At 47.5% G+C, this 12259-nt stretch overlaps 1 protein-coding gene across 3 annotated transcripts in view; it reads right to left on the bottom strand.

Annotated features, from left to right (window-relative positions):
- FGD3 (FYVE, RhoGEF and PH domain containing 3) overlaps positions 1 to 12259 on the bottom strand; it is a 56552-nt gene that overhangs the window by 20169 nt on the left and 24124 nt on the right. For all 3 annotated transcript variants that reach the window (XM_064490069.1, XM_064490068.1, XM_064490070.1), the window contains exons 3-7: positions 11458 to 11634; positions 9902 to 10457; positions 4524 to 4613; positions 3409 to 3545; positions 1682 to 1838 (exon numbers count right to left, since the gene is read on the bottom strand). In XM_064490069.1, coding sequence (XP_064346139.1) covers positions 1682 to 1838; positions 3409 to 3545; positions 4524 to 4613; positions 9902 to 10408 — 891 coding nt within the window. In that variant the 5' untranslated portion in view covers positions 10409 to 10457; positions 11458 to 11634. The remainder of the gene's footprint in view (positions 1 to 1681; positions 1839 to 3408; positions 3546 to 4523; positions 4614 to 9901; positions 10458 to 11457; positions 11635 to 12259) is intronic.

Genomic DNA, 12259 nt, shown 5'->3' with positions numbered 1-12259 from the left:
AGACCCACCTCTGCTTCCAGCCTCTGCAGCCCCCAGGAGGCTGCCTGGAGTATTGCACCTGGCTGACCAGACTGCATCTCAACAGCAGAGGAAACTGAGGCTTGGAGAGGTGGAACGATTGGAGCTGGCCCCCAGGAAGGCCGGCTCTAGATCCAGTGCTGGCCCTTTTATACACATCCTCACTGGAGATTGTTCTGTGGTGACAGCTGGGGGGACCCAGACATAAATGAAGGTGTGAGGGTGCAGGGGCTCAGGCAAAAGGGGAGAAGGAAACATTCAGCCTTAGAGCTATACTCTCTGGGGAGGGACAGGGATGCTGAGAGATGCAGGGGGTTGATCTAGGATTTACAGGAATAAATCATGGGTGACCTGATTATAGCAGGATCTGGGGAAACACGGAAAGTTATCAAAGAGCTACCCCAAATCTGGCCCTGGCCTCCGAACCCTCAGCACAGAGGGGCTCAGTGCCCATTAACCCTCCAGGGTCAGTGAGGAATACATGTGCACGATGCATGTGTGCATTGTGAACACACGTGTATGTATTACATGCGTGCATGGCGTGCATGTGGCACATGAGTGCCTATGCACATGTGTGTGCATGTGTATGCACTGTGTAAGTGTGTGTGTTTAGCAATCGGGGTCACTTGTCCCAACACCCTATTGGATTTGTATGTTACCCACAATCCGTCTAGAAGCTATTCTGAGATAGCGTTTTTAATTTTTAAAATGAAGCCATACATCAGAAGAAAACCTCATTTATATAACTGTAGAGTGGGAAATGCATTTTTTTAATTATTTTTTTAACAGAGGTACTGGGGACTGAACCCCGGACCTCATGCATGCTAAGCACTCCCTCTACCACTGAGTTATACCTGCCCCCTGGGAAATGCATTTATAAGCATTACTTAAAAGATTTTTTTTAAAGAATTACTTTATTTAAAAATTGGTGAATGTGGGGTGGGAAGGGACAGACTGGGATTTCAAAATGTAGAATAGATAAACAAGATTATACTGTGTAGCACAGGGAAATATATACAAGATCTTGTGGTAGCTCAGAGCGAAAAAAAAGTGACAATGAATATACGTATGTTCATGTATAACTGAAACATTGTGCTCTACACTGGAATTTGACCCAACACTGTAAAATGACTATTACTCAACAAAAAAATGTAAAAAAAAAAAAATTGGTGAATGTGGCTAATTAAAAACCAAAAATTTTGCATGGGAAACAACATCATAGATAAAGTTAAAAAATAAAACATCAGTGGGGAAAAATAATTTGCAATACAGATGACGGTTAACAGCTGACGTTCCTAACATATAAAAACCTCATGAATCAATGAGAAAAGATCAACGCGCAGCAGACAACAACAGGCAGAGATGTGAACAGGCTGCAGAAAAAGAGGAAGAAAAGACTGGTGCAACAGCCACTGGGGACCCTGTGGAGGGGGACCAGCACTTGGACCCAGATTCCATCAGATAATAGCTGGTGACGACACAAATCGCACAGTCTCCTGGAGCCGTGATTTCCTCATCCATGAAATGAGAATGACGATTTGTCTCTGGGAGTTATTTTAAGGATCAAAGCATCAGTAGAGCATCTGGATGCATCCCACAATTTCTCCATGTTGAAACACAAGCCCAGCCCTGTGCCCACGAAGCCGAGGTGGGGCCGCCCTACCTGGATGCCTTGGACAATGTCTTTAAACAGCGGTGAGCGCTGGGTCCAGGTGCTCACCAGCTCCATGGCCCGGTCGAAGTTCTTCACGTACTCGCCATACATCTTGAGGAATGGGGCCAACTTCTGCAGAATGTCTCCAAGGCGGGGGTTCGTGTCCCTTCATGGGGGAGTGGGGTCATCAGACAAACAACTCCAGTGAAGGGCCTGGGTGGGACGGGACTTCACCAGAGGGCCACGGGGCAATGGCCTGACTCCCGGCTCTGTGATGGTGGGCAAACCGGTCCCCCTCTCTGAGCCTTACTTTCCTCCCCTGTTTCACGGGGGATGGAAAATAGTGTGTTACCTAGACGTAAATGAGAGGCTCGTGTAAAGCATTTCAACAGTGCAGTCACAGGACCATTGCTGAAAACCAGGAGATGTTAGCAGCAATGGAACCACTCTAATGATGGGCCACTGTTCTCAAAGAGAATGGAGAAAACCGCATTATGCTCCTTTTATGTGAGCAAAGATTAGGAACAATGGGACGATCCAACATTGGCAACGTTATGAGGAAGCAGTACTGGGTAATAATGGATAGTTTGGATATAAATTGGGATTTGGAAATAAGTCCCAAGAAGCATAAAATATATTGCCGAACTTTGACCTTAGAACTGTGAGGGATGTATCCTAAAGAAAAAAAGCACGTGCACAAAGTCATCTTCTGCAGCATCACTAGGAACATGCACTTGGGGATTTAGCTCACAGGCCCCCTAGCAGGCCACGCACTGTCAGTCTCTCCAGGGCCTTGAGGAGAAAGCCCATTTCTAGCAGGTGTGGACTGCGTGGGTCCGAAGGCCAGTCCAGGCCTGACTTTAACCCAGCGGCCTTGGGGACACAGTGTAACCTGCCCTGCAAGGAGGAGCATGTCCTTCTAAAGATTTGCAAATGGACCTGGACTCTGGCTGAGCCTTGCAGGTGCAGGGACGCCCCGCAGTCAAGCCCCTGGCCTCTGTGCTCTCCCTGGCCTGGCTGCAGCTTGGCGAACGGGCTCTTGGGGACGTCACAGGAGAACCGCACACCGGCTCAGTGCAGGCCAGCGAAGAGAGGAGTCACCAGAGACCTCAAAGCAAAGCTGCAGCAGCGCCCAGAATGGAGGGGGAAGCACATAATGTGGACAATGGCAAGTTGGGAGCCGAGCCTGTGATGGTTAATTATCACGACTCGCAGCTGAGCTGTCCCTCTGCTACGAGTGACAGAAATGGCAGAGGGACAGAGGGATAGCCCCATGGGAACACTGTTGAGGGGGAAAGAAATCTCATTTTTCTAAAGCAAAGGTGCAATATATCCTAGGAGGGCAAATAAACCGACAGGCACTGTCTATCTACTGTTTGGTGTTTGCAGATGTCAAACCTCATTTAAATCCTACAAAGCCCCGAGAAGGTATTAAAGTCCCTTTAATTTGCTGATGAAGAAGCTAAGGCTTGGGGACTCTGAGAGGCCATGGGGTCAGGGTTGGCCCAGGACCCTGCAGAAAGAGAGTCCAGGGCCCTATGAGACAGGACTCCCCTCCAGGTGTCTCTTGGCTTTGGGGCATGCAAACCCCAGATTTAGAGGCTGCTTGGCAGGGAGAAATCAACAAACCTGCTGCAACAGGATCACCATGACTTTCACCGCCAAGGGCATTAGAGCCAACCCCCCACCCCCGCCCCCAACCACCACCACTTCCCAGCACCATGAGCTGCACTTACCACTCGTCTGTGATCCGTGTCTGCAGCTCAGGCAGGAGGAACTGTCCGTGGAAGCGATAGATGGAGGAGATGTTAGAGAAGATGCCCGTGATGACTTCCGAAGGGATCCCTGCTTCCGTCAGCTGGGTGCAGAAAACCTGGGCACAGAGAAGCCCACGCGGTGGTCACTGAGTGTGGGTCACTGCATATGGTTGGGACGGTGCTTCCGCTGCAGGTATGCGAGCTCAGCAGAAGCTGCCACTGCCTTACGTTTTCTTAGTTTTTTTAATTAAAAAAATCCTTTGTATTGACGTATCGTCAGTTTACGATGCTGTGTCAATTTCTGGTGCACAGCACAATTCTTCCATCATACACGAACGTACATATATTCCTTTTCATATTCTTTTTTACCGTAAGCTACTACAAGATATTGAATATAGTTCCCTGTGCTATACAGTATAAGCTTGTTTATCTATTTTATATATACCAGTCAGTATCTGCAAATCTCGAACTCCCAGTTTATCCCATCCCACCCACCTCCCCTGCCTTGTGTTTTCTTAATGAGCTTTCCAGTTCATCAAGAGAACCTTAATAGTCTTAAAGCAAGTTTACTTAGGGCTAAGAATTTGGGGTGTGGCAGGGACAGTCCCCTCTAGACAGGGACAGGACATCTTTCATCCATTTCTCATAAGAAATGATTGGTACTGATTTCCTTTCTCTGCTTTGTAAGCTACAGACAGAAGCAGGACCTGTCAAAATCCAGTTTTCTACTGGAGTTTTACTTCCTGTGCTCATAAACCCCATGTTGTCACCTGGACAGGGAGAGTGCCACCCACTATCTTAACTAATTATGCAAAAGGATGTCCAAAGGTCATTTATATGCTCAGATATTTTAACTACCAGGAAGAAAAAACCCCAAAATGACTGGGTAAGAGCTTTGCCTGAGAGCCACAAGCTGTGAAGGTAAAAACTAAGAATTTCTGCAGAAGACTTAAATTTGCCCGAGTTTTAGTATTCATGTCAGTTGGACTCCAACTGCAAAGCCTAGCCAATGCTAGGATAGAAAGTTTGTCTCCCAAACTCGCCATTGAAACTCTGGAAGTAGACAAAGGCAAGCCCCTAGCCAGGAGGGCTACCTGGTCCAGCAGGTGCAGTCGCTTCACGTAGGTCTCCTCGGTGTGCAGGAGCTCCTGGGCAATGTGGAGCAGCTTCTGCGGCTCAGAGCGCTGCAAAGAGAAGAGCTCACCTGGGGAAGATGATCTTTGGGGAGGCAGCATCTGATGAGGGCTACCTGCTGCACACCGGGGATGACCAGGGGCCCCGAAAAGCCAGAGGAGGCTGCTGGGACTGGGATGTAAGGCTCAGTTCTCACAGATGGAATTTCCAGGGAGGTTTCTGGGAAAGGTGTAACAGTTTCTGCCAATCCCCACAAAGCTTCTGAAGCCCAGAGAAAAGTCTATCTTCTTGGGGCTTTGACTACAGAGCAGCCGCAGTAGCCACGTTAAAATGTATTTTAATGTCAACAAGAAGACAGATCAAAAATCTAAAGGCCCTCTTCCCCCCATGAAGACATGGAGTTAACACAATATACAAACCAGAATAGCTTTGTGAAAAGTCCGGAGACCAGCTGAGAAGCTACAGCTTCCAAGCCATTGTAAAACTACGAAGAGAGGCTAGCAAATGGAGAAGAAAAACTGGCAGTGTTTGGCACACCCCTTTGTGTTCCTCCCTCATGCAGCATTGTGCAGCACAATTGGGAGGAGCCTCCCCTTCTGGGGCTCCTCCCTCAGGATGGAAATAGAGGAGTGAACAGTGCACACAATGCTCTGGCTTATCTGGAAGCTGCCTGAGGGACTAGTTTCTGGTTTCTGTCTTGCCTGACTTGGAGTGCTGTCATGACCAGTGCCAAAGTTTGAAAGCTGCTGGAAATAGAGAGAAGCAGTATGTTACAGCTGATGCTCTGCAGGCAGATGCGAGGGGAGCAAGAGATCAGACAAAGTTTAACAGGTCTTTGAACATCCGGCCTGACTAGCAAAGGCTTTCCCTGCACAAAGCAAGCATACTAAGACTGAGAGGTGGTTGTTTTTCAGATGCCCAAATTCCAGCAAAAAATTACCCCAAAAAAGGGGGTGGGGCATGACTCGATTAAAGAAACAAAATAAAATCCCAGAAACCAACCCTAAAGAAACACAGATCTATGAGCTGCCTACAAAAAAATTTAAATACCGGTCATACAGATGCTCAATGAGCTAAAAATGAACGCAGACAGCTAAATGAAATCAAGACAATTATGATGAACTAAATGAGAATATCAATAGAGAAATAGAAATGATAAAAGAAGAGCCAAGCAGAAATTCTAGAGCTGAAACATACAATAACTAGACTGAAAAACTCATTTGCAATTATCAAGTCAGAGGAGCAAAAAGAAAAAACAATGAAGAAAAGCAAAGAGAGCCTAAAGAATTCATGGGACACTGTCAGATAGACCGATAAAAGCATTACAGGAGTCCCAGAAGAAGAGGATGAGAGCGAAAGAAGCAGAGAGCTTACTCAAAGAATTGGTATCTGGAAAAAAAGAAAAGAAAGAAAGAAAGAAGCTGGGTAGGCTCCCATGAAGCCTAACCATAAGGCAAGGGCAAAAGGAGTAACACATGGAGCACCTGCTGGGCGCCAGGCAATCTTATCACCATCACCATACGTTTAAAGACATCTTATTTGCCAAGCACTGACTTTGAAGTAAGGACTTTCGCATCACACGGCATGGGTTTGAGTCCCAGATTACTAACTATGTAACTTCGGAAATGTTACTTATCCTCTTTGTGCTTCAGTTTTGCCATTTGTAAAATAGAGATTGTAGAACAAGGTTATTCTTAGAGTTAAATAAAATTAAAATATTCACAGGTTAAAAAAAATAATTAACGGCTGAAAACTTCCCAAATATGGTGAAAGAACTGGACATACAAGTTCAAGAAGCTCGCGGAACTCCAACTAGGATAAATCCAAAGAACAACACTGGGGCTCATTAGAATAATAAAAAAAGGAAGTGGGATGATGTATTTAATGTGCTAAAAGAACAAAACTGTCAACAAGAATACTGTATCCAGCAAAGCCAGCCTTCAAAAATGAAGAGGAAATGAAGACTTTGCCAAGTAAATAAAAGATGAAGAGTTCATTACCACTAGACCTGTTCTACCAGAAATGCGACTGGAAGTCTTTCAAGTTGTGAAAAGATGGTAGACAGCAACGTGAACCTGTATAAAAATATAAAGTCCTTCAGTAAAGGTAAATGCACAAACAAATATAGTAACCTGTACTATTGTAATTTTGGCACAAAATAACACAAAAAGGACAAAAACATTTGAAAACTAGAAATCTATGTTAAAGAGCATACTGTATATAAAATACGTAATTGGTGGTATCAACAACATCGAGTGTGGGGGAGGGGAGCTGTAAAGGAGTAGTTTTGGTGTATCATTGAAGCTAAGTTGTTATCAGCTTAAAGTAAAATACTATAACTTTAAGTTGTTTTATATAATTGCAATAGAAAATATATTTTGAATACATACAAAAGGAAATGAGAAGGGAATCAAAGCATATTATTGCAAAAAAGTCAATTAAACAGAAGGAAAGCAGTAAAAGATGGACAAAAAAAGCCAAAAGACATACAGAAAGCAATGAACAAGGCAATAATAAGTCCTTCCCTATCAGTAATTACTTTCAATGTAAATGTATTAAACCCTCAATCAAAAGACATGGATTGACTGAGTAGATTTAAAAAATGTAAGGATATACACAGGCTGAAAGTGAAAGATGGAAAAAGATGTTTCTTGCAAATGGTAAACAAAAGAGATCAGGAGTGGCCATATTTACATCAGGCAAATTAGACTTTAAATCTTTTTTTCAAGTTACACAATACAAAGAAGGACTTTATATAATGGTAAAAGGACCGATTCACTAAAAAGATATAACAATTATAAATATTTATGCACCAAACCTCAGAGCTCCCAAGCATATGAAGCAAACTTTGACAAAATTAAAGAAACAGATAGCAATAAGGTCATAGGAGACTTCAATACTCCACGTTCAATATTGAAAAGGACATGCAAAATATCAATAAGGAAACAGGGGTTTGAATTACACCAGAGACCAAATGAACCTAACAGACAAATGCATCACTCTCCATCCATCAACAGCAGAATATACGTTCTTCTCAAGAGCACGTGGAACATTCTCCAGGACAGACTACATGTTAGGCCGCAAAACAAGTATTACCAAATCCCAAAAGACTGAAATTGTAAAAGTATCTTTTCCAATCAAAACAGAGTGAAACTAGAAACCAGCAGCACAGGGAAAACTGGAAAATCCACAGATGTGTGGAAATTAGACAATACACTCTTAAACAAGAGTCAAAGAGGTCACAAAAGAAATTAGAAAGTAGCTCAAAACAAATGAAAATGAAAACAACACATCAGCCTTCTGGAATGCAGCCAAAGCGGTGCTCAGAGAGCTGTTTATAGCTGCAAATGCCTACGTGAAAAAGGAAGAAACAGCTCAGATCAACAACCCAACTTTACAGCTCAAGATGAGAAAAAGAACACATTAGATCCAAAGCAGTCAGGAGGAAGGAAGTAACAGAGATTATAACGAAGATAAAAGAAACAGACAGAAGAAAAACAATGGAAAAAATCTGACAAAACTAAGAGTTGATTTTTGAAAAGATAAACAAAATTGACAAATCTTCAGCTAGATTTACCAAAAAAAAAAAAGAGAGAGAGAGAGAAAGCGAGAGAGAGGACTCAAATAAATAAAATGGTACATGAAAGAAGAGACACTACAACTGATACTATAGAAACGAGAGATCCTAAGAGATGGCTCTGAACAATCATGTGCCAACAATCAGATAACCTGGAAGAAATGGACAAATTCCAAGAAACACACAGCCGACCAAGACTGAATCATGGAGAAATGGAAAATCTGCACAAACCAATAACAAGGAGGGAAGTTGAATAAGCAATTAAAAACTTCCCAACAACGAAAACCTCAGGACCAGGTGGCTTCACTGGACAGCGAATACCATTTACTCTCAAATTTTTCCAAAAAACTAAAGGCTAAGGGACACTTCCTAATTCATTCTATGAGGCCAGCATTATCCTGCTACTAAAACTCTGGGCCTTGTTTATCCTGGAGGGGCTGTCCCTCCCAGGGTTCGCTGGTTCCTACAAGTATAAAGGACTCGCCTGCAAGAATGTCTTTCACACGCAAACCAGCCCATCCAGAGCCCATAACGCAACCACCTCCTTTATATTTGCTGTTCCCCTACTTTCCTGCCCTAATCACACAGGGCCGGATGCCAGATATCCAGGGACAGCCCCTGTGCCCAAAACCCACTAAAATTATTCAAACTGGCCAGTCCTAAACCTGCATATTCTATCTCGCCCATCCCTCTCCTTCGAAACCACAATAAAGACTCTCGCTACATCTGTAACTTACATAATATTGTACCTCAACTATACTTCAATAAAAAAAAAAAATCATTAAATGATTTTTTAAAAAAAGAGTCTTGCTCACAGTTTCCACTCCTGCCTCCCACCCACCCTGGTGCTTCCCCTCCTGACCCTCCGTGGTGTGGGGTGCCCCTCCTCTTGGGAACTGTGAGTAATAAACTGACTTTCAGTGGCAGTCATCTCCTGATCTGTTGGCTTCGCCATTCCTGAACAATAATAAAACCTGGATTAAAACACGGCCCCAGCCCACCCCCTGAGAACTTGGCTGACAGCAGTGCAGGCCAGTGGCAGCCCTCTGCCCAAGTCTATCTCTTGACGCAGCCACGTTAGTCGATACCACCTCCTCCAGGGAGCCAGCAGGTCTGACCCCGTCACTTGCAGCTTATCCACACCGATCTCCCCCAGCACAGGCGGTCTCTAAGCCAGGGGCTGTCAGCTTTACTTCCATGCCCACATGAGTCACAGTGTAGAGCCCAGAGCCCAAGATGCAAAGGGGCGCAGACGAACTTTCTCTCAAGGCCGACCCACAACACGTGGGCACACCTGCACCCAGAGCCATCTGCTTAAAGCTCAGGGCTCCACTCAGATGCCTGGGCTTCCTTCCTGCCTCTGTCACACCTCGTGAGCAACCCTGGGTTTCCCCATTCATAAAACAGCGTGACACTCATGCTGTCTTCCTCAAGGGGGTTCTGCAAGGCGGGCCCCAAGCACTGGCGGAGAGTGCTGGTGGCCACACTGTTTCCACTAAGACCAACCGGCACAGCCACCCTGGGGTGGCGTCCCTGCGCCGCTGTGTGGCCATGGAACTGAGGCTTGGGGATGAAATCACTGCCTGCGTGGTCCTTTCCCAGGGCCTGCCCACCAGCCCATCACAGGGGCCTCTCTGAGTGTGGTGTCTGAATGTGCACCCCGCCGCTGGCACCAGGCCTGGGTGGTGCCACTGTAAACCTCATGTACCCTCGGAGGGGAGCCCTGCAGCCCCTGACCCCTGGGATGGCAGGGTGGCCTACCTTGGCTGGATCCACATCGGCCCTCAGGGCGTTGTTCTCAGGGTCTGGCTCCTCGCTGCTGCCCTCACCCACATCGCTATCGACCTCCTCCCGTGGGGCCTTGCCATCCGTCTTGCCATCCGCCTTGCCATCGGGGGTTGTGTCTGGGTGCAGCGCTTTGGTGGTGGGGCCTGGGCCCGCCTCGCCGCTCTCCTCGCAGGGGAAGTGCTCGCCAACCACGCTGCAGGAGGGGCTGTCGATCCCGCTGTCCCGGTTAGGGATCTTAGAGATGCTGCTGGGGTCTCCCACGGAGCCTGTGTCCTGGGTGTTGTGTCCCGCAGAGGCCTGGCTGCCAGGGCTCCCAGAGGCAGGGTCCCCACAGTGGGCTTCAGGCCCAACAGGCAGTGCTTGGAGCTTCCCTGGGTCTGCACTTGGGAGGTCTAGAGAGGAGCTGCTAAGCCCAGCATCTAGCTCCTTCAGGGTGACAACGGTGGCTGGGGAAGTTGAGGAACCCCCTTCTGACTCCATCCTCCAAGTTGATCTCTCTGAGCTACTTGAGGGGCTGGCCGGGGGCTTCCTGTCAGGGAGAAATGAACACAGTCAGTGTCAGCTGAGCTGTGGGCCGGCCCCCAAGTGGGGCCCCTGGGGAAAGTCAGCATGGGGGGCGGTAGGCTGGGGCTGCATGTGAAGTGAGCACCCCGGTCAGCCTCAGCTGCATCCTGGCTAGGCAGGCATTCGGGCAATGGCAAAAGAAAGGCATTTTACTTTTAAAATAAATTTTTATACTAAAAAAAAAAGATGGCAGGAAGAGAGAGATAGGGAAGGAGGGAGAGAAGAAAGAAAGAAAGAAAGAAAGAAAGAAAGAAAGAAAGAAAGAAAGAAAGAAAGAAAGAAAGAAAGAAAGAAAGAAAGAAAGAAAGAAAGAAAGAAAGAAAGAAAGAAAGAAAGAAAGAAAGAAAGAAAGAAAGAAAGAAGAGAGAGAGAGAGAGAAAGAAAGAGAGGGAGGGAGGGAGGAAGAAAGAAGAGAGGGAGGGAGGGAGGAAGGAAGGAAGGAAAGGAGGCAGGAATGAATCCTGTTGCATGAAGCTACTTGTTCCTCGACGAACTCGAAACATAAGCAGGAAATAACAGTGACGTTAATAATAACCGTTGTGAGCGCAGTGGATGTGGTCTACGCCGCGCCTTGGCATCCACGGCACCCTTTATCCTCCGGTGCAGCTCTGAGGTGAGGCAGGACGCCCATCAAGACCCCTCCTCCCCATCACTGCTGCTGTTCTGTCTGACAGGTGACCAGACACTTTCCAGGGACCCCGGGGGGCTGTGGAGGCCGGATCTTGGTCCCAAATTCTTCCTCCTCCTACGTGCTGGGGCTACTTCGTGCTCTCACATCGCGCCTCTCCTGGAAACCCTTGCGGAGGAAAGTGTCGGTCCAGGTGCACCGAGAGGGTCAAAGGTGAGACAGGACTAGGGGAGACTGATGTTCCCCGAACTCTTCTGTTTGAATCTGCAGTGGAGCTTTGGGGGAGGACGGGGACCAGGAGCGGCAGTCACTTAGCCCTGGGCGACAGATGGGTTACCTGAGGCTGTCGGACTCCGAGGGGGCACCGAGGTGGAAGGGTGGGTTCCTGAGGCTCCCTGCTGGCTGTGTTCTGGGACGCTGGGGTTGGCCAGTCCAGGCTTTGCACGGGGCTGGGGGGATTTGCTGCAAATCTTTTTCTTGCCCACAGTTTTGAAGTGGAGCAGTTCAGAAGTTTCTAAAAAAAAAAAAAAAAAAAAGAAAGGAGAATGAAAATCACCTTCTCCGCTGGCACATGGAGCAGCCTGGGTGACAGGGCCAGTTCTCAAGGGGGAGGATGGGAAGGGCAGCTCCATGCCACCACCCAGGGCAGTGGACCCCTGGCAGGTCACAGGGGCATGGGTGGATGGAGCACAGCTGAGTCCCTGGCCCCCAGTGCAAGGGGACACCTGCGGCAATGTCCGGGGCATAAGCAACTACTAGGGCCCGGTTGAAAACCAGGGCCAGAATTGAGCTTGTCCCCAGCCACGCAGTGACACCAGGAGGCAGGGACCCCTCGAGTGTGAGATAGGCGCCACCACGCACCCTCCCTGTGCTCACACTCACACTCAGCTCTGCTGCCAGTGGCTTCGCCACACTCCTTTCCTCACTTGCTAAACAAAATACTCATCAGTGGAGACACAGATCACACACACACACACACACACACACACACACACAAAACCAGAAAGGTGTCCTGGAGCCTGACCCTTGGCTGCCCACGCAGCAGAAGGGCCCCCGGGCAGAGTGTGCTCAGAAGTGAAGCAGAAGGCACCTTTACAGGCGTGTGGCATCGCGGGCCCGGGAGGCCCCACGAGTCAGGC

This window comes from Camelus dromedarius, chromosome 10, assembly GCF_036321535.1.
Source record: "Camelus dromedarius isolate mCamDro1 chromosome 10, mCamDro1.pat, whole genome shotgun sequence".
NCBI lineage: Eukaryota > Metazoa > Chordata > Mammalia > Artiodactyla > Camelidae > Camelus > Camelus dromedarius.
Note: the sequence above shows the minus strand (reverse complement) of the source record. Positions and strands in the feature narration are given on the sequence as shown.